At 45.0% G+C, this 23,843-nt stretch overlaps 1 protein-coding gene across 4 annotated transcripts in view; it reads left to right on the forward strand.

Annotated features, from left to right (window-relative positions):
- Nucleotides 1-23,843, forward strand: part of GRIA1 (glutamate ionotropic receptor AMPA type subunit 1) — a gene marked incomplete at its 5' end in the record, with an annotated part of 317,420 nt that overhangs the window by 257,386 nt on the left and 36,191 nt on the right. For all 4 annotated transcript variants that reach the window (XM_081232717.1, XM_081232716.1, XM_081232718.1 and 1 more), the window contains 2 exons: nt 15,799-15,997; nt 21,248-21,495. In XM_081232717.1, coding sequence (XP_081088843.1) covers nt 15,799-15,997; nt 21,248-21,495 — 447 coding nt within the window. The remainder of the gene's footprint in view (nt 1-15,798; nt 15,998-21,247; nt 21,496-23,843) is intronic.

The following is a 23,843-nucleotide window of genomic DNA, read 5'->3' on the forward strand; positions in this document are numbered from 1 at the left end:
CAGGAGGTGTTCCTTCTGTCTCCTTCCTCTTGGAGATGACAGGACATGCTTTTGAAATAAAGAAGAAATGTCCATATCCAACCCCTTGCCAGAGATGTTGTGGAGAGGGGACCGGTGAGATCAGAAACTGATTCCTGTTTAATAACTCTCCACTCCTTACACTGGCCCCGTGTGTCTTCTTTTCGGAAGGCCCCCGGCCGTAGCACCTGCTCCCCGACCTCCAGCCAGGGCACTGCTCCAAACACTGTCTGCACATTTCCATCCTGGCAGAAATGCTCTCTCTGTCAGGCACAGAGCTACATGCTTCACTGGTATATTTTTTTTCTTTTTAATTATGAAGAATACCTTTAAGATGAGTACTAACACTCCATTTGGTAAAGAAACAAGCACCAAGAGTTTTAATGACTTGCCCAATGTCCTACAACCAGTAAGTAATGAGGCAGGAGACTCTATCCTGTTGTGTGTGGCCCCTGAGCCCATTCTCTTAAACCAATGCCTTCTCCCTTCTGCTTGAGGAAAGCACAAAAGTAACTGGCAAATGAATCATTCCAGTACTTTATCTGGGTGTTTGTGGGCAGGTACTAATAACTGGATAGATGATAAAAAATGTCTTAGTCATGTATTCACTTGGATCAAAGGTCTCTCAGACTCAGAGTAGGATTGAGGGAAGGAGTCATTAAATTACAGGCCACTGGCTACATCCAGCCTGCTATCGGTTTTTGTGATGCAAGTTGTTTGGTACACGGCCACGTGCACGTGTGTACATACTGTCTATGGCTGCTTTCACGCTACAACAGCAGAGATGAGGAGCATGACAAGAGACTATAAGGCCCGCAAAGCCTGAAATATTTACTACCCGGCCTTTTACAGAAAAATATATATATATACTGGCCCCTCATCTAGAAAGACAAATCCAAGTTGTCAGATTAGAAGTATACACTTAAAGGTCTGTGGTGAATCCGAATCCATGACCAGGACAAGAAATGCTAACTATCAGAACCCGAAAGATGGTCCAATCAGATCTTTACCATCTTCTACTAGCATCAAGTTATGCATTTAATGATATGCTTAGTGTCTCGTTAACCAAAGGAAAAAAAACAGCCTTTGCCAGAAGAGAGCAGCATCTAGTGGCCAGCATCTGGCCTCGGAGGCCATGTCTGGATGCATTCACCCGGTGGACGTGGACTGGCATTTGAGCGTTTCCCTCTCTCACTGCCTCTGCCCCCGTGGATCGCCAAATCCTATCACTTTGATGTCTTCACCTCTTTAGTCATCCTGCTTCTCCCAATTTCTATGGGCTCTGTTTTAGTTCCACCCATCACCATCAATGTTAATAAATACCATAGATAATCACAGTGACATCTTAAATCATCACAACAACGTGGTTAGAATCCTAAGAGCAGAATGATCGTGGTGTAACGGGAATACAGAAGGGGATGCTTGGTGCTCTGCTGGCAAAGGTGGGGAAGTTTACAGAAGAGGTGATATTCCACTCACCTTCTCCTTTTTATTTCTATCCATCTTGCTTCCTCCCACCCCTGCACCTGTTCTGCTTGGCAGTCTCCTACTCATACTTCAAAACCTAGCACAACTTTCTCCTCCTCTGGTAACTTTTCCCCACCCCTCTGCCAACAGAGTAACTAGCAAGCCCTTCTGTGTTCCCTTAGTGCTGCTTTCTTACTTGTCACATAATTAACATAATATTATAATGACTGTTTATGATATGGATATAACATGGTGATAATGGCTTTACTGAGTGATCGTTACGCTCCAGACACAGCACTTTACAGGGAATCAGGTGTCTGACCACCAAAGCCCATGTTTGCCCACCACCTTCCCACTTTCTCCCTGGAAGGGAAAGGCTGTGGTGTATTCACTTTTACCTCCCCTGTGCCCAACAGTGCCTGCCATACAGGCAATGCTTGTAAAATGAATGAATAATCAGTACGGTGTATGCAATTCTAAAGATTCCTGTTTCTTGGTAATCCAAACACTAACCTAGGTACTCCTGTAAAGAGATTTTACAGATGTATTAAAGTCCCAAGCCAGCTGACTTTCAGATTATCCAGGTGGACGTCACCCAATCTGATGAGCCCTTTAAAAGCAGAGCATTTTCTCCAGCTAGTGGAAGTCAGAAAAATTCAAAGAATGAGAGGGATCTGCCACAGTCTGTGTTGCTTGAAGGTGGCGGGGGCCCATGGTAAAGAACGCAGGCGGCTTTTGGGAGCTGAAGCCAGCGCCTGGCTGACAGCCCACAAAGAAAAGACGACCTCGTTCCCACAACCACAAGGAGATGAATTCTGCAAACAACCAGTGAGCCTGAAAGAAGACCCTGAGCTCCACATGAGAACCACAGCTCCAAACAGGCTGTATGTCAGCCTGGTGAGACCCTGAGCAGAGAATCTAGACATCCTCACCGAGACTTCTGACCTACAGAACTAGAAGATAATGAATGAGTGCTGTTAGAAGTCACTAAACTTGTGGTGATTTGTTATTCAGCAATGAAAAACAAATGCAAACAGGTTTCTAATTCTGTGGAGATGTTGGTGGCTAGACTGCTTTGTGTGGATCCCAAAGGTTCCAGGGAGCATTACAAAAGGTGAGTATTCCTAGGCATATATCCAGACAAAACTCTAATCCAAAAAGATACGTGTACCTCTATGTTCATAGCAGCATGATTCACAATAGCCAAGACATGGAAACAACCTAAATGTCCATCAACAGATGAATGGATAAAGAAGATGTGGCACATATATACAATGGAATATTACTCAGCCATAAAAAGGAAGGAAATAATGCCATTTGCAGCAACACGGATGCAACTAGAGATTATCATACTAAGTGAAGGAAGTCAGAAAGAGAAAGACAAATATCATATGATATCACTTATATGTGGAATCTAAACTACGACACAAATGAACCTATCTATGAAACAGAAAAAGACTCACAGACATAGAGAATGGAGTTGTGGTTGCCAAGGGGGAGGGGGTTGGGGGAGGGATGGAATGGGAGGTTGGGATTAGCAGATGTAAGCTTTTATATATAGAACGGATAAACAACAAGGTCCTACTGTATAGCACAGTGAACTATACTCAGTATCCTGTGATAAACAATAATGGAAAAGAGTATAAAAAAAAGAATGGGGGCTTCCCTGGTGGCGCAGTGGTTGAGAATCTGCCTGCCAATGCAGGGGACACGGGTTCGAGCTCTGGTCTGGGAAGATCCCACATGCTACAGAGCAGCTAGGCCCGTGAGCCCCAACTACTGAGCCTGCGCATCTGGAGCCTGTGCTCCGAAACAAGAGAGGCTGCAATAGTGAGAGGCCCACGCACCGCGATGAAGGGTGGCCCCCACTTGCCACCTAGAGAAAGCCCTCGCACAGAAACTAAGACCCAACACAGCCAAAAATAAATAAATTAATTAATTTTAAAAAATTTAAAAAAAGAATGTATATATATATATGTATAACTGAATCACTTTGCTGTACAGCAGAAATACCACATTGTAAATCAACTATACTTCAATAAAAATCAATTGATCAATCAATCAAAATAGTCCCAAAGTCAAAAAAAAAAAAAAAAAAAAGAAAGGTGAGTGTTGGCTGTGATCCAACATCATGAACCATCATGGGGTGAGGAAGTCCATGTCCATCTATGGATGAATAAGAAGTTGGTGAAAGAGGGAATGCTCTGCAGTGGCTGGAGTACTGGACAGGAAATATGAAGTCCTGGGTCCTAGTCCCAGCTCTGCCAGTGCCTCACTGTGTGACCCTGGGCAAGTCCCTTTACATCTCTTAGCTGCAGTTCCTTCATCTGCCACATGGGGGCATTCATCCCTCTCCCATCCACTTCACAGAGCTATGAATCAAGTTCAAGTATGATAAAGGTCCAACGAGCCACATAAATTGTGGCCAATTCTGGAGGAACATAAGGGTTTCCTTGATCACCTAGGGAGTTTGGGGAAGAGCTATGCCAAGTTATGAGACCAATAAAATTCAGGTGACTAGGCAGACCTTTAAGGGGTTCAGATTACAGCTGTGCCACCCCTACGAAGAAAAGTGATGCTTTGCCCTGAGACCCCCAGGGGAATCATCATCATCATAAAAATAATGTCTTCTGTTTCAACAGCACTTTTCAAAGTACTTTCCCCTCTACCATTTTAGTTTCGATAGCTTGTATCCATTAAAGGAAAAGAATGGACTAAGAGTTTTTCTAGTTCTGAAAGTTTTGGTTTCTCACCATGAAGTAGGGTTAGTCTCACCCATTAAACAGAAGTAGAAGACTGAGGCCCAGCTAGGCAGGCAGCTTGCCAAGGTTATGGGGCTGTAAGTGAAGGGCTGCCTCTGGGATGGAGCTGGGAAAATACAGTTCTTAGGTAGAGGCCCAGCTTTGCCTGTGCCAGGTCTGAACTAGAGGGGGTTCACTCACACTCAAGTTCCATACTACAAATTGAATACAAATGAAGCATTGGAATCATGTCCCATTTTGAAGAGCCTATTCCCCAGCCCTCCAGTTATTCCACAATGACAGTTATTCTGCTGGCTGTGAAGCAGAAGAATTTTTCTTTGCTATCTTCATTAAGTAGGCAGGGATGTAGGGAATACCATGCAGGGTAAGCTCCTCTAAACATCCAGCAAATAAATATTAATTAAAGAACAGGAAAAAGGACCCATAAGCCTGGACCTTTCTTGGGAGGCCTTTGAGCTTCACCAGATTATCCCCAAGTTGGGATACTTTAGCTGGGTCTCTCGGTTCACCTAATGTTGCCATCCTGAATACATAGTTTGAAACCAGGACTCCAGACATTCTGAACCATAGCAAGTTAGAATTCTCCTGGCCCTGAAAATTATTCCTGGGCTCTAGAATCTAATGTGAATGTAGCCATCAGGTTCTAAAAGAGGTGGCATCTGTGCATTCACTTGTTATTGAGGCTAACTCTGCACTGGGTGCTAGAGATCCAACATGGCACATCTCACAGTGCGTGTGATCTAGGGGTACACCTGACACTCAATCACACAAATAGATGACAGACATCAGCTGCAATGTGAGCTGCACGGGGCTCTGAGAGTCATGTGCTTGAATGCCGAAAGAGTGATGCCTAGGATGAGGTCTGAAGGATGAATAGGGTTGATGGACTGATCACGGGAAAGAGCAGCATGGGATAAGGGTGAGAGCCTTCTGAGTATAAAGGATCAAACAAATTCCAGAGAGACCAGAGTGACAGAATCCATGCTGTGGGAAAGCGCTGGAGAGCGGGCCAAGGAGTTGAATTTTATTCCAAGTTTAAGAGGAGGGCCTTGATGGGTTTTAAGCAACGAAGAAACAAGACGTAATCAATGTTTTACAAAAGATCATGCAGGCTCCCTTGTCGAGAACTGATTAGGCAGAGGAGTGGGAGGATGGGGGATAGGGGGGTTGAATGGAGGCAAGAAGTCCAGTTCAGATGCCACTGTGATCATCCAGAATTGGAAAAGCAGCAGCACCTTCAGACAGGCCTGGACACTTGTATTTGCTGTCTCTTAAGGTGAACAGAGCACTGGACTAGTTATAAGAAGACTGGTGTGATCTTGAGTATAACTGTGTATTAGTCCTGGGGCACTGGGAGAATGATTTTGCCTCTATGTACCTCATCTTGTTTGACGGTCCAATGGAAGCCATGCATCCTGACCTACTTATGTATGATTTCCAATCACACAGTCTCAGAGATGGAAGGACTGTAAGAGGAAGCAGTTGGTCTCTGCTTGGCCTTTCCTCTGTCTGGCTTATTGTTGTGTCCCCAGCACTTAGTACCCTGGAGGACCAAGGGTAGGCACCAACTACAACATCTCTATAAATAGTTTATCACTTGAACATCTTCAGAAATAGGGACACTCACTCTCATCCCCAGGATAGCCATTGTTGTACTACCCTGCCCATCAAAAATATTTTCCTAGTGCTTCCCTGGTGGCGCAGTGGTTGGGAGTCCGCCTGCCGATGCAGGGGACGCGGGTTCATGCCCCGGTCTGGGAAGATCCCACATGCCGCGAAGCGGCTGAGCCCATGAGCCATGGCCGCTGAGCCTGCGCGTCCGGAGCCTGTGCTCCGCAACGGGAGAGGCCACAACAGCGAGAGGCCCGCGTACCGCAAAACAAAAAAAACAAAAAAAACTACCCTCCTTTACAAGAATATACAATGGGAAAAAGACAGTCTCTTCGGCAAGTGGTGTTGGGAAAGTTGGACAGCCGCATGTAAATCAGTGAAGTTAGAACACACCCTTTCACCATATATAAAAATGAACTCAAAATGGCTTAAAGACTTAAATATAAGACATGACACCATAAAACTCCTAGAAGAGAACATAGGCAAAACATTCTCTGACATAAATCATACCAATGTTTTCTTAGGTCAGTCTCCCAACGCAATAGAAATAAAAGCAAAAATAAACAAATGGGACCTGATCAAACTTATAAGCTTTTGCATGGCAAAGAAAACTATAAACAAAACAAAAAGACAACCTGTGGAATAGGAGAACATATTTGCAAATGATACAACTGACAAGAGCTTAATTTCCAAAATATACAAATGGCTCATACAACTCAACAATAGAGAACAACCCAATCAAAAGATGGGCATAAGAACTAAATAGACATTACTCCAAAGAAGACATACAGATGGCCAACAGGCACGTGAAAAGATGCTCAACATCACTAATTATTAGAGAAACACAAATCAAAACTACACCTCACACCAGTCAGAATGGCCATCATTAAACAGTTTACAAATAACAAATGCTGGAAAGGGTATGGAGAAAAGGGAACACTCCTACACTGTTGGAAATTAAATCGGTAGAGCCACTGTGGAAAACAGTATGGAGGTTCCTCAAAAAACTCAAAATAGAATTACCATATGATCCAGCAATCCCACTCCTCTCTCCTGGGCATACATCTGAACAAAACTATAATTCAAAAAATACATGTACCCCTATGTCATAGCAGCACTATTCACTATAGCTAAGACATGGAAACAACCTAAATGTCCATCAAGAGATGAAGGGATATAGATAGAAGATGTGGTATGTATATAAAATGGAATACTACTCAGCCATAAAAAGAATGGAATAATGCCATTTGCAGCAACATGGATGGACCTAGAGATTATCATACTAAGTGAAGTACATCAGAAAGAGAAAGACAAACACCACATGATATCACATCTGTGGAATCTAAAATATGACACAAATGAACTTATCTACGAAAGAGAAAGAGACTCACAGACATAGAGAACAGACTTGTGGCTGCCAAGGGGGTGGTAGGGGAGGGATGGACTGGGAGTTTGGGGTTAGCAGATGCAAATTATTATATATAGGATGGACAAACCACAAAGTCCTACCATATAACACAGGGAACTATATTCAATATCCTGTGATAAACCATAATGGAAAAGAATAGGAAAAAGAATATATATACATAAAACTGAATCAGAAATTAACAGAAGAAATTAACACAACAGAAATTAACACATTGTAAATCAACTATACCTCAATAAAAAAGAAGGAGGAAAAGAAAAAAAATAGAAGCCAAGGTTGGGTTCCCTTTGTGGGGAGGGAGCATGCAGAAGAGGGGCTGGCAGGGTTCTATTTCTTGCTCTGGGTGGCAGCTACAAGGCTGCTCACTTTCTTGTTACTCATTAAGCTATATATTTATGGTTTGTGCACTTTCATGAATGTGTGTTATATTTCACAAGAAAAACAGTTTCTAAAAGTGTAAAAAAATATAAATATAAAACGTTAGCCTCCTTGAAAAGAGAAAATGGGTGAGAAAATTCTCCATATCCTGGAAATGACAGTACCAGTGGGACTCTGACAGGTAGCACTCTTTCTAAGTTCCTGCCAGCACTGTGCTATATACGCTGCGGGCACAGAGAACAGCAATCCCCATAGGATGCCTGCCCTTAGCAAGTACACGGTCCACTTCCAGGATTTTATCCCCAGGACATCATTCAGCAGAAGCGCCAAGATGATGGAGATTTGTAACAACAACAAGACTGGAAACCACCCAGATATTTACAAAAGCAGGAGGGTTTTCTCAACCTTTTGAGTAGAAAGACTATCCAGCCTACCCACACCTATACCCTGGCAGGGTCAGCCTGTTCCCTATGGACGTGGTGGTTGGTTTAGGGGGAGGCTGGTGAGCCTGCCCCAAGGGGGTGGGGGCTTGGAGGCTCAACAAAGGGGTGTGCGATGTGATGGTGACGGGTCACAAAGGGCTTGCGGTATAAATAGGGTCGGGTCAAGAGACTCTGGCAGAGTCCTGCAGGGAGGTGACGAGGTGCTTTCGTTCCCTCTCTCTCTCTCTCCGAGACTCAATTTGTGGCTGGTGGCTCTGTCTTGAACGAAGACAGCCATGAGCAGTGAGAGTTTACCTCATTACACAGCCAACAGCTACTGTTCAGTGGGGGTGTCGAGGACCTCCATGGGGGTCCTGCAACGACAACTGTACGAGGGAGGAGAGTATGACATTTTCAAGTACGCTCCCATGTTTGAGAGCGACTTTATCCAGGTCAGCAAGGAAGGAGAACTGATTGACCTAGACAACCGCGTCCGAAGGGTGACTGTGGGTGTCGCATCCACCAGCCCCCTCTTCCCACTACCTGACGTCATGCTGCTGGCCCGACCAAGGAGAGTCTGTGCCGGGATCACCAAGGGGAGAGGTTGCAAGCCCGTGAAGACCCTAGAGCTCACCAGGCTGCTCCCCTTGAAGTTTGTCAAGATCTCCATCCACAACCGGGAGAAACAGCAGCTGTGCCTGAATCTTGCTACCGGCCGGACTTTCTATCTGCAGCTGTGCCCCTCTTCCGACGCACAAGAAGACCTCTTTTCCTATTGGGAAAAGCTTGTCTATATCCTGAGACCACCGGTAGACAGTTACAGCAGTACCCCGATGCTCCAAACTGGAGATGCAGCGACTACAGAGGATGCCAAAATCCTAGTGGTAAGCACCGACAGGGACTCAAGAACACGGGGCAGGGCGCTTTGGGAGAGCAGGGCAAAGCTGGTCCTTCATAGCCTTTGGTGCTCTCTGAGACTCGCCTGGGAAATACCTTCTACCGTTGAAAAGGGTCAGGGACAAACGAGCTATCACTACGGGAGTCACCACACTGGAGAGGTTCCGAGTGCTTCTCCACCTTGTCCCACGAGGCCGAGTTTCAGAGAGACCTTAGGTATCATCTCGGCTGCACTGGTCTCATCACCAGGGCTGTAATCCCTTCTACAGCATCCTGACTGTCTGGTCTCTTCCTGAACACTTACCCCAGCCCAGGTAGTCTCAGCAGGTGGGGAACATCATTCACAGTTAGGAAGTCCTTCCTTCATTGTGTCTCCCCGGGACTCCGACACGCTGACTCAAATCAGCCCAACCCGTGTAGTCACCAAAATGTACAAGGTGTGCATCCCTTGACCCAGGAACCCCACTTCTAGGAATCTGTCCTGCAGAGAGAGAAGCACAAGGGTATAAAGTTAAAGTGTATATCATCATGGAGAATTGTATCAGTGCTCTCCCTGACCCTGGGACTGTTCAAGTAAAGTGGAGTGGCTGTTTGACAGGGGTGCAGTAGATGGGGTCTTGCATCCAGTGGGAGCTTAGACTGGGTGATTTCAAAGGTTATTCTCAGTATAAGGCCTTGAGTTGCTCAGCTCCAGGATGAGAGAGGAGCGGACAGTTCTGAGCTCACTTTCTGTCATCTCTATCTTACCTGTCTCTCCTCCCCTTGGCTCAGACCACAGAGCTCCACAGAGAAAGGGATCAGGATGAGGTTGGGCTTCACAAGCTTCGTGACGTGACTGGAGCCACGTCTTGTGCTTATGTCGGGGGAGAGGGAATCCATCATGCCCCCCATGGATCAACTGCAGCCCTGAAAGGCGCCGAAGGATCGGCGGCAGGGATGACCGTGGGCCTGGCGGGAGCCACCATCGAGGATCCAGGAGAAAGCGGATCCGGCCAGGCCACTGCAGGTGCTGCCAGCCTATCCCTGCAGGACACGAACCTGGTCTCGGCGGGTGTTGCCAGCACATCCTCGACGGGGGCAGATGGTCCAGAGAGCAGCATGAGCATGGTGTTGCCAGCTGCAGTCACAACCAGCAAGCCTGCTGCTGGAAGAGCTGAAGGGAAGGTCGCAGCCCCCGTGGTCTCCACCTTGCAGAGCGAAGGCTACACGTCTGAAGGGGATGGAAGCCCGAAGGTCTCCCACCCCAGGGATGAAGCCTGGAAGGAAAAAAAGGAAAGAAGGACACGTCTTCATCGAGGAAAAGTTCCCATCACCGCAGGACAGGTGAAGGTCACCACGGGACACGAGGGGACAAGACCCAGAAAGCATCCTCCCACTGGTCCTCATGCGGCCATGAAAACCCCAAAGTGGACAAAGGAGGGGAGGACAGCTCGCACACTGAGGAAGAGCCAAGCCCGCCACCAGTTCGGGGACCCTAAGTAAGACATCCAGTGAGATCCTCGCCATCTTTAGGCGCTTCAGTCATTCCTGATTCAGAAACAAGGCTCACACATGACCACTGAGAGGCAGAAAAAGCCCCGGTTGGCTTGGATCCTTCCCTAGAGAGGCAATTCCTACTTTCTTTAATAAAGGAAACCATACAACTCCAAAAGAAATGCTATCTTGTGTTTTCTATGTCCCCTCGCCTGGTAGGGACTTCTCTGATGCGAACTGTGCTTTGGCCTGACACCCCAGCCTCCAGTCAAGCAGGACCCCCACCTCCCACCCACGCCCAGCAGAGCCAGCATTAGTGCCCTGCCTTGCCTCAACCCCTTTCTGCCTTTGGTTTCCCCAAGACTATGGCTGCAAGTCACAGACTACGGGCTGGGAAGCATCACCACCAGCATGTCCCCATGCCCTTCTTTTTCTCCCTGAAGGTCCCTGAACATGGTCATTCAGTCCAGTCCATAGACTAAGTGAAGACAGGACTCCTGTCTCCTCTAGGGATAATCAGGGAGGAACAGAAGGGGTGCCTCAGCATTTGTAGGCAACCAGAATAGTGAAGTTTATCATCTTCATCAGGACTGACAGCCTGAGGGTCAAATCTTGCCAACTGCCTGGTTTTATGAGTAAAGTTTTATTGGGCATAGCTACAGTCATTTATTTAAATATTGTCTAAGGCTGCTTTCACATGAAAATGACAGATTTGAGGAGCTGTCTCAGAAACCACATGGCCTGCAAAGTCCAAAATATTTATTTTCTGGCACTTGGCAGAAAAGTTTTGCCTACCTGATGTTAATCTTAAAATTCTTCTTCCTCCTGGGTATATACCCTGGATAAACTCTCACAAACGCTTGCCAGGAGACAACTGGGGGAATGTTTGTAGTAAAACTGTAATAGCAAAACCCTGGAAACAGTCCACATGTTCGCCAAATAGGAGAAATGATCAATTGTGTCATATGCCTACAGTGCATATGATACAGCAGTGAAGACGAACAGCAGCTGTACAGGTTAGCATGGGGGAGTCTCCCGTAATGTCGAATAAGAAAAGCAAGTCAGAAAAATACATACAATATAGTTCCATTTGTAGAAAAGTTCAAAAACAAGATCAAACAATATGAGTAGGGGCACACATTTGCTGAAAGGGTAGAAAAAAGCAAGGACATGATAAACACAAAATTCACAATAGTGGATTTCTGTAGGGTAAAAAGAAGGGAGGGATGGTCTGGGAGGAAAAGCTTCAACAGAGTGGGAATGTTTCTATTATGCAAAGGGGTATGTCCATGGGAATGTATTATCGTTTCCATTTTATTTTAACATCTCTGACATCAGGATGATTTTTATACTGCTGTCCGCCAAGTGGCAGTCACTGCCTTAGAAATATCTCAACCAATTTGTTTCACTTTTGTTTTCCTTTCAATATATGCACAAGAGATGGATGACAAAGTCTGAAAGATATCTTTCAATAACTATAAGATAAAGAAACTAAGGGACATAAATACTCACTATCCAGGAACACAAGAAAGGTTTAGATATATTGTTAAGGAATAACAGAATAATCCAAAATGCTCTGTACTGATGAACTATGTAAATTATGGATGCATGTGGAAAGCGATTCTAAAAACAAAAAAATCATAAATGAGATTATGAAATCTCATTTCATAATGAGATTATGCATTTTTAAATGTCCATCATAAAAAAGTCTTTCCAATTTAAAAAAAGTTGTAAATAAATTTCATGAGTCCATGAAAATCATTAAATTGTTAACAACAGTTGATAACAGTTGGATTAGAGTAACTGTTGATGACAGTTAACAACAGCTGGATTTGAGAAGAATGCCTCCGAGAACCACGTGTGTTTGTATGAGCCGGGGAGTCATCTGCTAGCCTTGCAATTCTCTGCTCATTCCCTTCTGTGACAACAGGGTCTACTGGGACGGAAGTTGGGTTTCCAGTAAAACTTAGGGACTTTCTCTGCAGAGCAAATTAAGTGGTAGAGGTGGAGGAGGTGAGAAATAAGATACGGATTCTGGGAGGAGTGGTAGCTTGGGAGGATGAGAGGAAGCCCTTCTCAGCTGCTCTGGTGGGTGGCTGGAAAATCCCATCTTGTGATTTCCGATACACAAAGACCAATAGATTGTGGGGATCAATGTGTCCTTGGAGTTAACTCTTGAAGCAGTGGGTCTTGGTAAGAGGAGAGAAAGAGCCATGTTCTCTAAGACCTGAGAGGGATTTGGGGGAAGCCTTCCGGAAATGTGAGGAGTTACGGGGTAGAGGAGGGAGATAAAGGGGAACTCTTTCCAAAGCCTTTGACTCAGAGCCCCAGACTTTCACTAGGCCAGAGGCTGAATCAGCCTAGTTAAAACAGCTTCATCTTAGGATTCTGTACCCTTGGCTTTACTTTTTATCTTCCTTAGCCTGTATTATGCATTCTCACTCCCTCACCCCAAAGGACTTCTTTAACGTGAACCTAGTTAGTCCACTAGGCAGGGCGTTAGCTGAGCAGACCCACAGTTGACACAATTTACACCTCCAGTGAAGTAGTAAAGTGGAGGTGGGGACTTGCCCACCGCAACGTGCCCTGCCTGGCACTTTCTCTGGATTTCCTTTTCTATCTTGACAGTTCATCAAGAGACACGTGCACAGATACCTACGTATTTCAAAGCAACAGGCATCTTCCTCTGGAGGGAGACATCAATTTGGGTATCAAGTCAGTACACCCTATCAGATAAAGGCCAATATTTTGGACAGCAATATTCATCACCATGGTAGCAATTCTACAGCTGCAAGTGCAATTAGGTAACGGATGGTTGATTACAAACTAACCAATGTCCCAAACTTCAAGTCTGGCAACACACATACATACTAGAAAGGGAAGGGTTTTTTTCCCTACAGCAAAATAAGGTCATTCACAGGATTGTTGTGATCGACTGGAGTCTTTCAGACAGAAGAAAGATGTGCTATGGTGGGAGGCATATTGAAGGCAGTGTCATGGCTGGCAGAGCAAGCGTGATGTGATGCTGGGGAACACAGCAGGGGCCACACCATGCAAGGTTTTGAGGTCCATTTAAAGGATTCTGATTTCTGACCTTGGAGTGATGCAAAGCCATGATATGTTTTAAATAGGGGAGTGGCCTGATCAAATTGCACTTTGTGGAGGGTACTGTGGTTTCTGTGAAAAGAAGTATTTGGCTGGGGGGGGGGGGTTGTTAATATGGGACTTTATATTACTTCCTATTTTTGGCCACAGGATCTATATAATGAGGAGATTGGAGGGTATGTTTTGAAAGACACCGTTCCATTTGAAATATTCACATAGGGTGGACATTTCTTCTACGAAGGACTTGTAGCCCCAGCTGCTGGGGGTGCTTCCCACAGAAAGCCTTCAGCTGGCAGTGAATTTGGAAATTGCCTGGGTTCCTCACCCGAGGTGCACGGCAAGAACTGATTGATGTGGAGTGTGAAGGTCAGACCATCGTAGCCCAACACAGACCCTCTCTGAAGGGTCACTCCAGTCCAAGAGCTCAGCTTCGGGCTTCCCTGGTGGCGCAGTGGTTGGGAGTCCGCCTGCCGATGCAGGGGACATGGGTTTGTGCCCCGGTCCAGGAGGATCCCACATGCCGCGGAGCGGCTGGGCCCGTGAGCCATGGCCGCTGAGCCTGCGCGTCCGGAGCCTGTGCTCCGCAACGGGAGAGGCCACAACAGTGAGAGGCCCGCATACTGCAAAAACAAAAAAACAAAGAAACAAATCTTCCTCCTATTTAGATAGCATCTGTTTCCTGCAACTTCTGCCAGATGCGCCTCACTCAGGTCACAAGGCATAAGCCTCACATCAGTCTTTCAGTGAACATATCCCTCCAAGCCTTGTCTTCCTGTAGAGTCTCCCCTCTTCCTGAAGCTGTTCTTCAAAGGATATCGTTTGGTCGCACTCTCCTGCTCTCATTCCTTTGAACAAGTCTCCTCTTATTTCCCTCTCCCTGTGAAGCATCTAGGAACAGTGTTTTCTATATAGCAAGCAATAACAAGTATTCGTTGGATTTCTTGGGGTGAGCACTGTCTGCCTAAAGTGAAAAGGAGTCTCTCAGAAACCGAAACAAAGTAGAACAGACAGGAACATGGGAATAACACACAGAGGGCTGACAAAGTCTCAACAATCAAGCAAGCCAGCAGGCCTGGGTGTTGCTCCCAAGCCAGTATGATCTGGGACTCTTGAGTTCCCTTATCCATAAAACTCACGGTTTGGACTGGTGATTGCTCTTCGTGTTAAGCATGAGGTTCTAGTTAAGCATTGTCGCCTCTGAGCTTGAGGCTGTCGGAGCACATGTTATTACAAAGGGCTTAAGGGCACAGCAGCTCCAGGATGACACTTCCTTAATAAACGGAGCAGCAGGGAAGGAGTAATGGAATGCAAATAACTTTATCACTATCTGATGGAGTATGGCTCGATGCCATGTCTAGCCACCACATAAAATCACCCCATATAACATCTACATCATTGGTAACACCTTTGGGAAGCCCTGGACTTGAAGTCTCCTAGCCAAATCCCAACAATCACAGTGGAACTCTTGGCTGGTCATGTTTCTCGTCACAGTTTTGGGCATAAGAGAGAACAGGACCCTAAAATCAAGGATAAGTTTCTTGTCTCACATATGATTGTCATATTTGCCATTTTGATCCAGATCAGACTATCCTTTGTCTTTTATTTCAGCCAAATTCTCTTTCTCTTTGATAAGGAGGAGAACCGTACCTGCACTCAACAGTGACATTCCCCAAGGTGGCTGGACGGAGTGCTAGTGTTGTCTTTATTTCCAAAATGTTCTCCCTTCCCTTCCTTCTAATCCATCATTTTGGCGGCCTTTGCCAGCCAGGAAGGCAGTGGCGAGAAGGCAGTCTGGACATGATCAAATGTGTGCAACGTATGTGTAAATGCATTGCGTTTATATATGTATGCACATACATTTGGCATATATGTAACTGCTTGTAACAGGATGTTTATACATGTTTGTGATTTTTGCGGGCAAATGTTGACGTATCTGTGTCTTTGTTGGCATGTGTCTCGTGTCTCGATGTGTATGTATGTGTGAGAGTGAGTGTGAAGATGTACCTGCAGGGCAGTCTTGCCCATGAAGGATGGCAACCCCACAGGTCCTTATCCACAGTAAGGAAGGAAAACGCACAGGAGACTCTGACGTTTGGATTCTCACAGCCTGCTGACAGAAGAGAAGGGCGCAAGAGGGCTTGACAGCTCTGCTGATGGGCTGGGGCTGGCCCTCGGCCCCTCCCCACAGTCTTCTGTAATTGATTCTGTGCTTCTGACACCTCTTCCCTTTGGGCTGCAGGTCCCTGTCCGGCCGCATCGTTGGCGGCGTCTGGTGGTTCTTCACCTTGATCATCATCTCCTCCTACACAGCCAACCTGGCCGCCTTCCTGACCGTGGAGAGGATGGTATCTCCCATTGAGAGTGCCGAGGACCTAGCGAAGCAGACAGAAATCGCTTACGGGACCCTAGAAGCGGGATCCACGAAGGAGTTCTTCAGGGTAGGGACATCCCTTGTCCCAGGGCACTTCCACAAAAGGGAACCACTACTGTCAGTAAAATATCCTTCTCATTAGCATGAGATTATAGGCAACTGCTTAACTGAGCGTAAGTCAGGGAAACTGAGACATTTCTCAGCTTTCTATGGATCCCTGAGAAACCTCCATTTCTGCATTCATGGAAACTTCAAAGCTCTTGCATTGAATTAGACCCCTTATGTATACCAGTCTGTGCCACGTTCTCCGAGGGCTGCAAAGGATATGACATATAATTCCCTTCCTGCTCCTATAAGCACCTTCAGCCTTATTAGTAATTGATTAGGAACAGAGAGGAACAAGGTCCCAACCTGATGCCCTCTGTGTCCCTTCCTTGGAGACTTTGATGAATAAGGAGATGTTATATGGGAAATAATGACTGGAATAGGCGGTCTATTATTAAACAGTGCCAGGAGATACAGAAAATGTGAAGTGGGAGTGGAGGTGGTGGAGATGTCTTGTGGCTAGAGGCAAAATGAGGAAAATAATGTCGACCTCCAAGAGTCATTATGAGATGAAAAGAGATGGACGTCTAAAATACAAGGAAACAAAGAACAATGAATGGGGCCTCCATTTCCCATTAGGGCTTTGGGGGGTGTAGGCAATTGAGAGCCATCTTGAAGGAGGGGGAGGGAGGGATTATGGCCACAAAGGATAGACCTGTAAACATCTCTAGACATCATGAAACCAAGTTAGATCAGGGTAGGCTAATTACATTCTAGGCAAAAGGAACAACTTGAACAAATGCTCCAAAGCAAGAACACCTGTAGTTCCCTGGACTTTGGAAATGTTTAGCACAGGGAGTTACCATATGTTAATCAAATAAAAATAATAAACAATTGCTACCACTTCCTCAGCACATACTGTGAACTGGGCCCTGTGCTAAGAAGCACACATTTCATGCCTTATTTCATCCTCTCATCAGAGGCGAGTTGGGGATTTGTTATCCCCATTTTACAAAGGAAGCTCAGAGAGGTAAAAGTAATTGCCCAAGGTCACACAGCCAATAAGGAGGAGGAGGAGAATACAGAGCTAGCCTCTGCATCGCCTCTGGCAAGAGGGTGGGGATCCTATGCGGACCCACTGGGTTCTCACTGCAACTTCATGGAGCAAACCCCAGACTCTGAGTGAACCCGCAGGGTGCTGTGCACAGTCTCTTGATCGTGGGCTCTGCGTTCTGTAGGACAGGCAGAAGAGGGACCAAAGTCCTAACCATGGCTGATGGAGGTTCCAAGACTAAAATCATTCATTTTCAACATATTGGAGCAAGAAGGTAACTTAGGGGTCACTTGGTGAGAGTCTTCATTTTATAAAGAAACATGACTTGCTTAGGCTAACCCAACCAGTTAGTAGAAAAACCAGTTGTCATCTTGCTACAATTCTCTGACATCTTTAGCCTGCAACCAGAGTATGAAGGAGACGCCTGATATTTGTCCATAAAGCCAGTTCTATGCCCCAGGCCCTGCTGATGCAGTTGGGGAACCACCCAATCTGTCCACTCATTATATACCCATGATCTCCACCCCGGTACATTCACATGTTACAGCCCCCAAAGCCCCTTCCCATCCATGGTCTCCTTTATGTTTCACCTGTGACCTAAGGCAGAACAGGGGTTGTGTGTCCACATTGTGGGCAAGAAATTGAGATGCAGGGAATTCATGATGCAAGTGTCCGGGAGGGGTACAAAATCTGAATTTCCTCATTCCGACCCAAATATTCTTGCACTGAACCACACTGGCCTAATGGATGGTGTCATTAATAACTTTTTTTTTTTAAGATCGCTCAAGTTACTAGATGGGCCCATAGACAAATCCAGTCTAACCCTCCACTCTTGTAGTTGGGGAAAGTGAGGTCCAAAGAAGAAAATGTGCATGTCCTAGCTAATTCAGAGGCACAGCTAAGACTTCAGACTTCCACGTTCTGTTAATAACTATAGAAACAGACATATTACTATCTCTTGTCCAGAGCACTGTGCTAGGCATTTAGAACCAAGGCAGTGCATATTCGACAAGCTGTGTGCCCTAGCCAGGCTTACTTCATTAGACTAGGCAAATAGGTTGTATCAACAGTTCACTCTGATTGGTCAGGAGTGCTTGCCTGGAGTTTTATGTTAAGAGGGATTCTGAGGTCACATCGGGCTCAGTGTGAAAGAATTCTTTAATTGCTATCAATGTCTGCCATGTATATAGGAAGGGAAACTGGTACCAAGCCAAACATGTATTGGGCATTTCTACCCTAAAGTCAAACCAGAAGAAAAGTCATAATTATTAGTAGTGATTACACCACTTATGGAACACCTACTATGTGCCAGGCATTGGGGTATGCCCTTTACCTCTTTAAAGTGTTCTATTCTCATATAATCTCCATGGCAACACTGTGTAGGGAGTACATATTATCGCCATTGTCAGGAGAGAAATACTGAGGCTCAGAAAGGTTATGTTACTTGCCCAGGGTCCTGCAGCCAGTAAAACATAAAGCATAAAACGAGGGAGACAGCTAGCTGCAGTGTAAAGGTACTAGGGGTGCAATCAGGAGACGAGGTTTTACTCCTCCTGGCTCTGCCACTAACAAGCTACATGACTTGGACAGTTCATTGCCACATTGTGGCCCTCGGTTTCTTCACCTGTAAAAAAAAAAAAAAAAAAAAAGAGTGGTGCTGACCCGATGTGTCCTGTGAGCCCTTCCATCTCTGTGACGCTGACCTGAATTATCCCACCAGGACCTTGGTGGGTGGGGAGACAAGGTCACCTACCACCCCCATAAGGCAGAAGGAGGGAATAGGGCACCAAGAATTCTACCTCTGAACAGTCTGGCTTTTCACCCCCGTGGCAGCCCAGAGCTTCTCGGCAGCCCCAAGCCAGAGTCACTTAATCCTCCACCGACAGTTTAATTAAGACGTGTGAAGGGCTGTGGGAGCTGCGGATGAGAAGAGAGATCCAAGAACAAATACCTCAAGCCTGTTTCCAATCCTCCCTGCCACTGGCATTGCCTTCGCATTCCTGGAGATGACGTTTTCCTGATAGTTCTACTCTGAGCAACTGTGAGTGCAGCCTCGGCGTTGGGGGCACTGGGGTGAGGCTGAGGAGACATATTAATTTTCTGCATACTGTTGCCCAGAGCGCTCTGCAGCTCTGCCTGTCAGCAGCCCAGTGTTCCCCCGCTGTGACCATCCTGTCAGGTCACATTGCATCTTGCAATTGCCCTGCTGCGTGTCTTGCTGGTTTTGTGCCTGGAAGATGATCTGCAAATCTGATCACAGCTGAATTTATCTATTTCCCTATTTCCTGTGAGAGAATATTCAATACGCTGTAGATACTACGGTTGGTCTCGGATATTTCTTTTCCTAACTTTGAAATCCTCCCTCCCTTTTCTCCTTTTTTTTTTTTTCCCCTCACCTGGACATTGTTGCTTGAATGATATTCACGTAAAGAACCAAATATTTCAATCTAGCAAAGAACGTAAAGGTTACCATGTCCAAACTCCTTATAGAACAAATGAGGAAAGTTAGCAATAGAACCAAGACTAGCACCCAGGGTTCCTCACCCCCAGGCCAGTGTCCTTTCCAGATTGTAAACCATCTAGTGAAACAAATCATCTCATTTATCTAATTATAGACTATCTTACAAGCGTTCACTCTACCGAACGCTTCCCTGACATTCTCAGTAACGACCTCCATTCATTTTTCCTTGAGACCTAGAGTTTTCCTGGGTCCAAATATCTTTATTGGCTCAAGCAACAAGCTAACTGTATATCAATATTTTGCCAACGCTTGTTGATATCAAGAAAACAAACCTGATATTGTGTGCAAAGAATAATGACATATTGCATGTATAATAATTTTATACTAAAGAAATCTGTAATCTATATATCAACCACTAGATTACATAGGTGGCCTAACTCTAGTAGTAACTGTCTTTAAAAAAAATAGTCCCTTACATGTGTTTAACACTTTTCCATTTACAAAGCATTTTCCAAAGCCAGATACCAGTAGCCCTAAAATACATCTACCTGTTGGGGAAAGGATGCTTTTTAGGAAGAGCATCACATGTGAGAGGGTGGATTTGTGGTCCTAGACCATGGGCCCTAACTAAGAACCTACTAGATAGATGCAAGGTTAGACTCTGTGCAGGACCCATAGAAGGGAAGACGTCCCCTACCCTCAGGTAGTGTTCACAAACTCGAGACCTAAGCCCAAGTATGAATGGCTCTCAATCCTAAAAGTCTAGCCTGGACATCCAGTGAGTGCCTGGACAATGTGTCCTAGAGGAACATCAATCCTCACAATATTCCTTCTAAAGTGAGGGCCACACGGACCATACAGATGAACCACCTAGGGGACTTCTGAAAAAGATTTATTCTAGGCTCCATCTAACACCTGCTGAATCAGAATCTCTAGGTTTAGAGCCAGGGGGTCTGCATATTTACAGTCTCCATACATGATTCTGGTGCCCACTAGAGTTTGAGAACTACTGTCCTTGGAACTGAGGTAGTCTCAGAATACACAGGATTTGTTCTCATCTGTGAGATGATGAGTAGGATGTGGCTGGAGAGAACCAACATATCCAGGGGAGTGAACAAATGAGGCAAAGTCACAAAGGAAGGAAGGCCCAAAATGAGTTCAGGAGGAAATGAGGAAAGCAGCTTGGCTGGATGTAGAGGCTTTTGAAATGTAAGCAGAAGACAGTATTAAGCCCCCAATTATTAACTTTATCAGACAACAATGTGCATTCTGAGGGCCAGTCTTGCAATACGGGATGACTGGAACTTGGCACCTATGATCTATTAGAAATTCTTTAGTGTTGTCCTTTAACGATGAAATCAGACTCCACCTATTGTCAGCTCTCCACTTCTTCAGGGCTTTGTGATATGACCTTATTGGACAACAGATAGGTCCTCTGATGTCTTGAAAAGTCAGACAGAGCCCCAGTTTCTTAACTCTCCCCATATTTAAGAGGACTATAACTATTCAGCAGTAATTAAAAGATTATGAGTTCTCCTATTCATTCTATATTTGCAAGATATTTTTACTTTGAAGCCTACTGGTACTAATTAGAGCCTCTTATTTTGCAATCACTGATAATTTGTTTCTTCCTGAGCTAATCTCGCTCATGAATGTGTGATCAAGCCACACTTGGCTCTTCATTATTGTGTGTGGGCCGACCTCCACGCCACGCACAGCCAGCGCTTAATTCCAGCTTCGTTCCTGTCCCCTGCCAGAGGTCTAAAATCGCCGTGTTTGAGAAGATGTGGACGTACATGAAGTCAGCAGAACCATCCGTGTTTGTGCGGACCACGGAGGAGGGGATGATCCGAGTAAGGAAATCCAAAGGCAAATACGCCTACCTTCTAGAGTCCACCATGAATGAGTATATTGAGCAGCGGAAACCCTGTGACACCATGAAAGTGGGAGGTAACTTGGATTCCAAAGGCTATGGCATTGCGACGCCCAAGGGGTCCGCCCTAAGGTAAGTAGCCAAGATCTGCTTCCTTGGTACTCCCTCTCCCCTCCCTACCTCAGAAAGGAAGCTGCTGTGCCTGCCACATGGCTCCAGGGCCACAGTGGGAGCTGTCAAGAGGTCTCTTCTTAGACACCTGTGGGCCTGGGAGATTCCAGCCACCCAAGATCTTCAGCCCTGAGGTTGGAAATTGACTGGGGGCCTCAGCTTGCTCTGACTGTCGCTGCCCATGTGTTCCCTTCCCACGCCTCACCTTACCCCTCCAAGTGGTAAACATTGATGAACCTTGTGTTTCTGTTGTGTGATCTGTAACACACCATCCTTTACCAGACACCTCCACATCCAACTAGGCCACGAACAGGGCTCTCCAGCAACCTGGATTCTTTGACAGAAGGTGGTTTGTAATGTTTGTCTCCAAAGAAGCAAGTACATGGTCCAAATGAAAAATCAAGTCATTTGAGTCCTGAGATTCTAGCTGTGGAAATCAAAACAGCACCAAACGAGTGGTAGCACCCATTCTTTCCTAGAGGCTGATATCTTTAGCAAGAAACGGGTATTTAAGTAAAGAAGCAAAGTGCACTTTATTTTCACATAAAGAAGCTCTGGTATACATTCCAAACAGCTAAGGCAGAGTCCTGTAAAATTAAAGTCAAAACACCTAGATTTAACTCTGGGATTTACTACTGACTGTCTTACAAAAGGTGAGACATATCATCTTCCGACCTTCAGTATCCTCATCTATAAAGAGAGGATAACCATCTCATCCTTTCCTAGGTCCAAAGTGGTTTTAAGTTCAAATGGGATAATCTACATAGAAGGTAAATGAAAGCAATAGTGTGAAGTCACCTGTAAGACATTGTGTCAATTACAGAGTGATTAAATCACCTTAGGGAAGGGTAGCATTCAAGGAAAGGTGAGAGTGTTTTAAAAGGTTGTAAAAAGATGGAGAGAGGCTCCTAACCCACCTTGACATGACATCCAGAGCCACCTCTGCCTCCACTTCGTTCATTTATTCCAATAATATTGATCCCTACAACATTCTAGGCACTAGGCTAGGAGCTGGAGCTACAATTTGGGGGTAAGACATACACAGTCCGGGTCCCATGCAACTACATTCTTGCAGGGAAGAAAGGCATTAAACAGATGATTATTGTTTAATGGTTCATGACAATTATGATAGTCTATAAAAGGGGACTTAGAGGACACCTACTTCCAGCAATTTGGCAGAATAAAACCCCCACTATTAAACACCTAGATATGCTGGAGAAAGATATAACAAATAGCCTTTTAAATGAAAGTTAAGAAATCTCTAGGTCAAAAAGGGAAAAGGAAACCAAAACCATAGTAAAAAGCATAAACTAATTATTCTGGGTCTGCCCTAAGCAAGGCAAAGTTATAAATTATGTGACAACATACATGAGCAAGAATCAGAAGTACAAGTAAAAACATAAAAGTAATCAAAAATACTTTTAAAAGAAAAAGACACTATCATAAAAGACAAGATCTATTTGGAAAAGTATCAATTAGGACTTACAGAAGAGGAAAAAAATGGAGTAATTAATATAAAATCTCAATGGAAGAGTTAAACAGCAAATCAGACAGAGTTGAAGAGAAAATTAGTGCACTGGAAAAAAAATAGGAGAAGATTCCCTAGAATATCACACAGAGAGACAAAAAGATAGAAAATATACCAAAGAGGCTAAGAGACATGAGAGAGGAAAAAAATGCCAGGTGCATCTTCTTTAAGTTCCATATGGAGACAAGAGAGGATGAAGTAGAGGTAATATTTGAAGGGAGTTTTCCAAAATTTATGGATAAGATAAATACTCAGATTCAAAAATTATGAGTCCTAAGCAGGATAAACAGATGAAAATCAGCAGCTGATTCAACTGAAACTGCAGAACAATAAAGACACAGAGAAGATCTCAAATACACCCAGAGATAACAAGGTCCAACTGGTGTGCAGGATAGGTAGGATGTGGCTGAGAAGACTTTTCCAAGGATGCATTTTTCCAAGCTGAAATATGACAGATTAACAGGAGTTAACTAAGTATAGTGAGGGGAGAGGAAGAGAAGAACAGTCCAGGCAGAGGGAACAGAACGTGCAGAGACTCTAAGGCAAGAAATCATGGTACAGTTGATAAACTAAAAAAAGCTAAGTACTCCTGGAGCACGGGTAATAAAGAGGAGAAAAAGTTAAGCTACGATTGGAGAATAATGAAATGCAGACAGATTTTGTAAAGGATTTTTGTCCTTATTTGAAGAGCAATAAAAATACATTGAAGAACTGTAAGCAACTGTCCAAATATCAGGAAATAACGATATCTGTAGGAGTATAAAAATAATTGTATGTGACC

This window comes from Mesoplodon bidens (assembly GCF_964165515.1).
Source record: "Mesoplodon bidens genome assembly, chromosome: 4".
In the NCBI taxonomy this organism is placed as follows: domain Eukaryota; kingdom Metazoa; phylum Chordata; class Mammalia; order Artiodactyla; family Ziphiidae; genus Mesoplodon; species Mesoplodon bidens.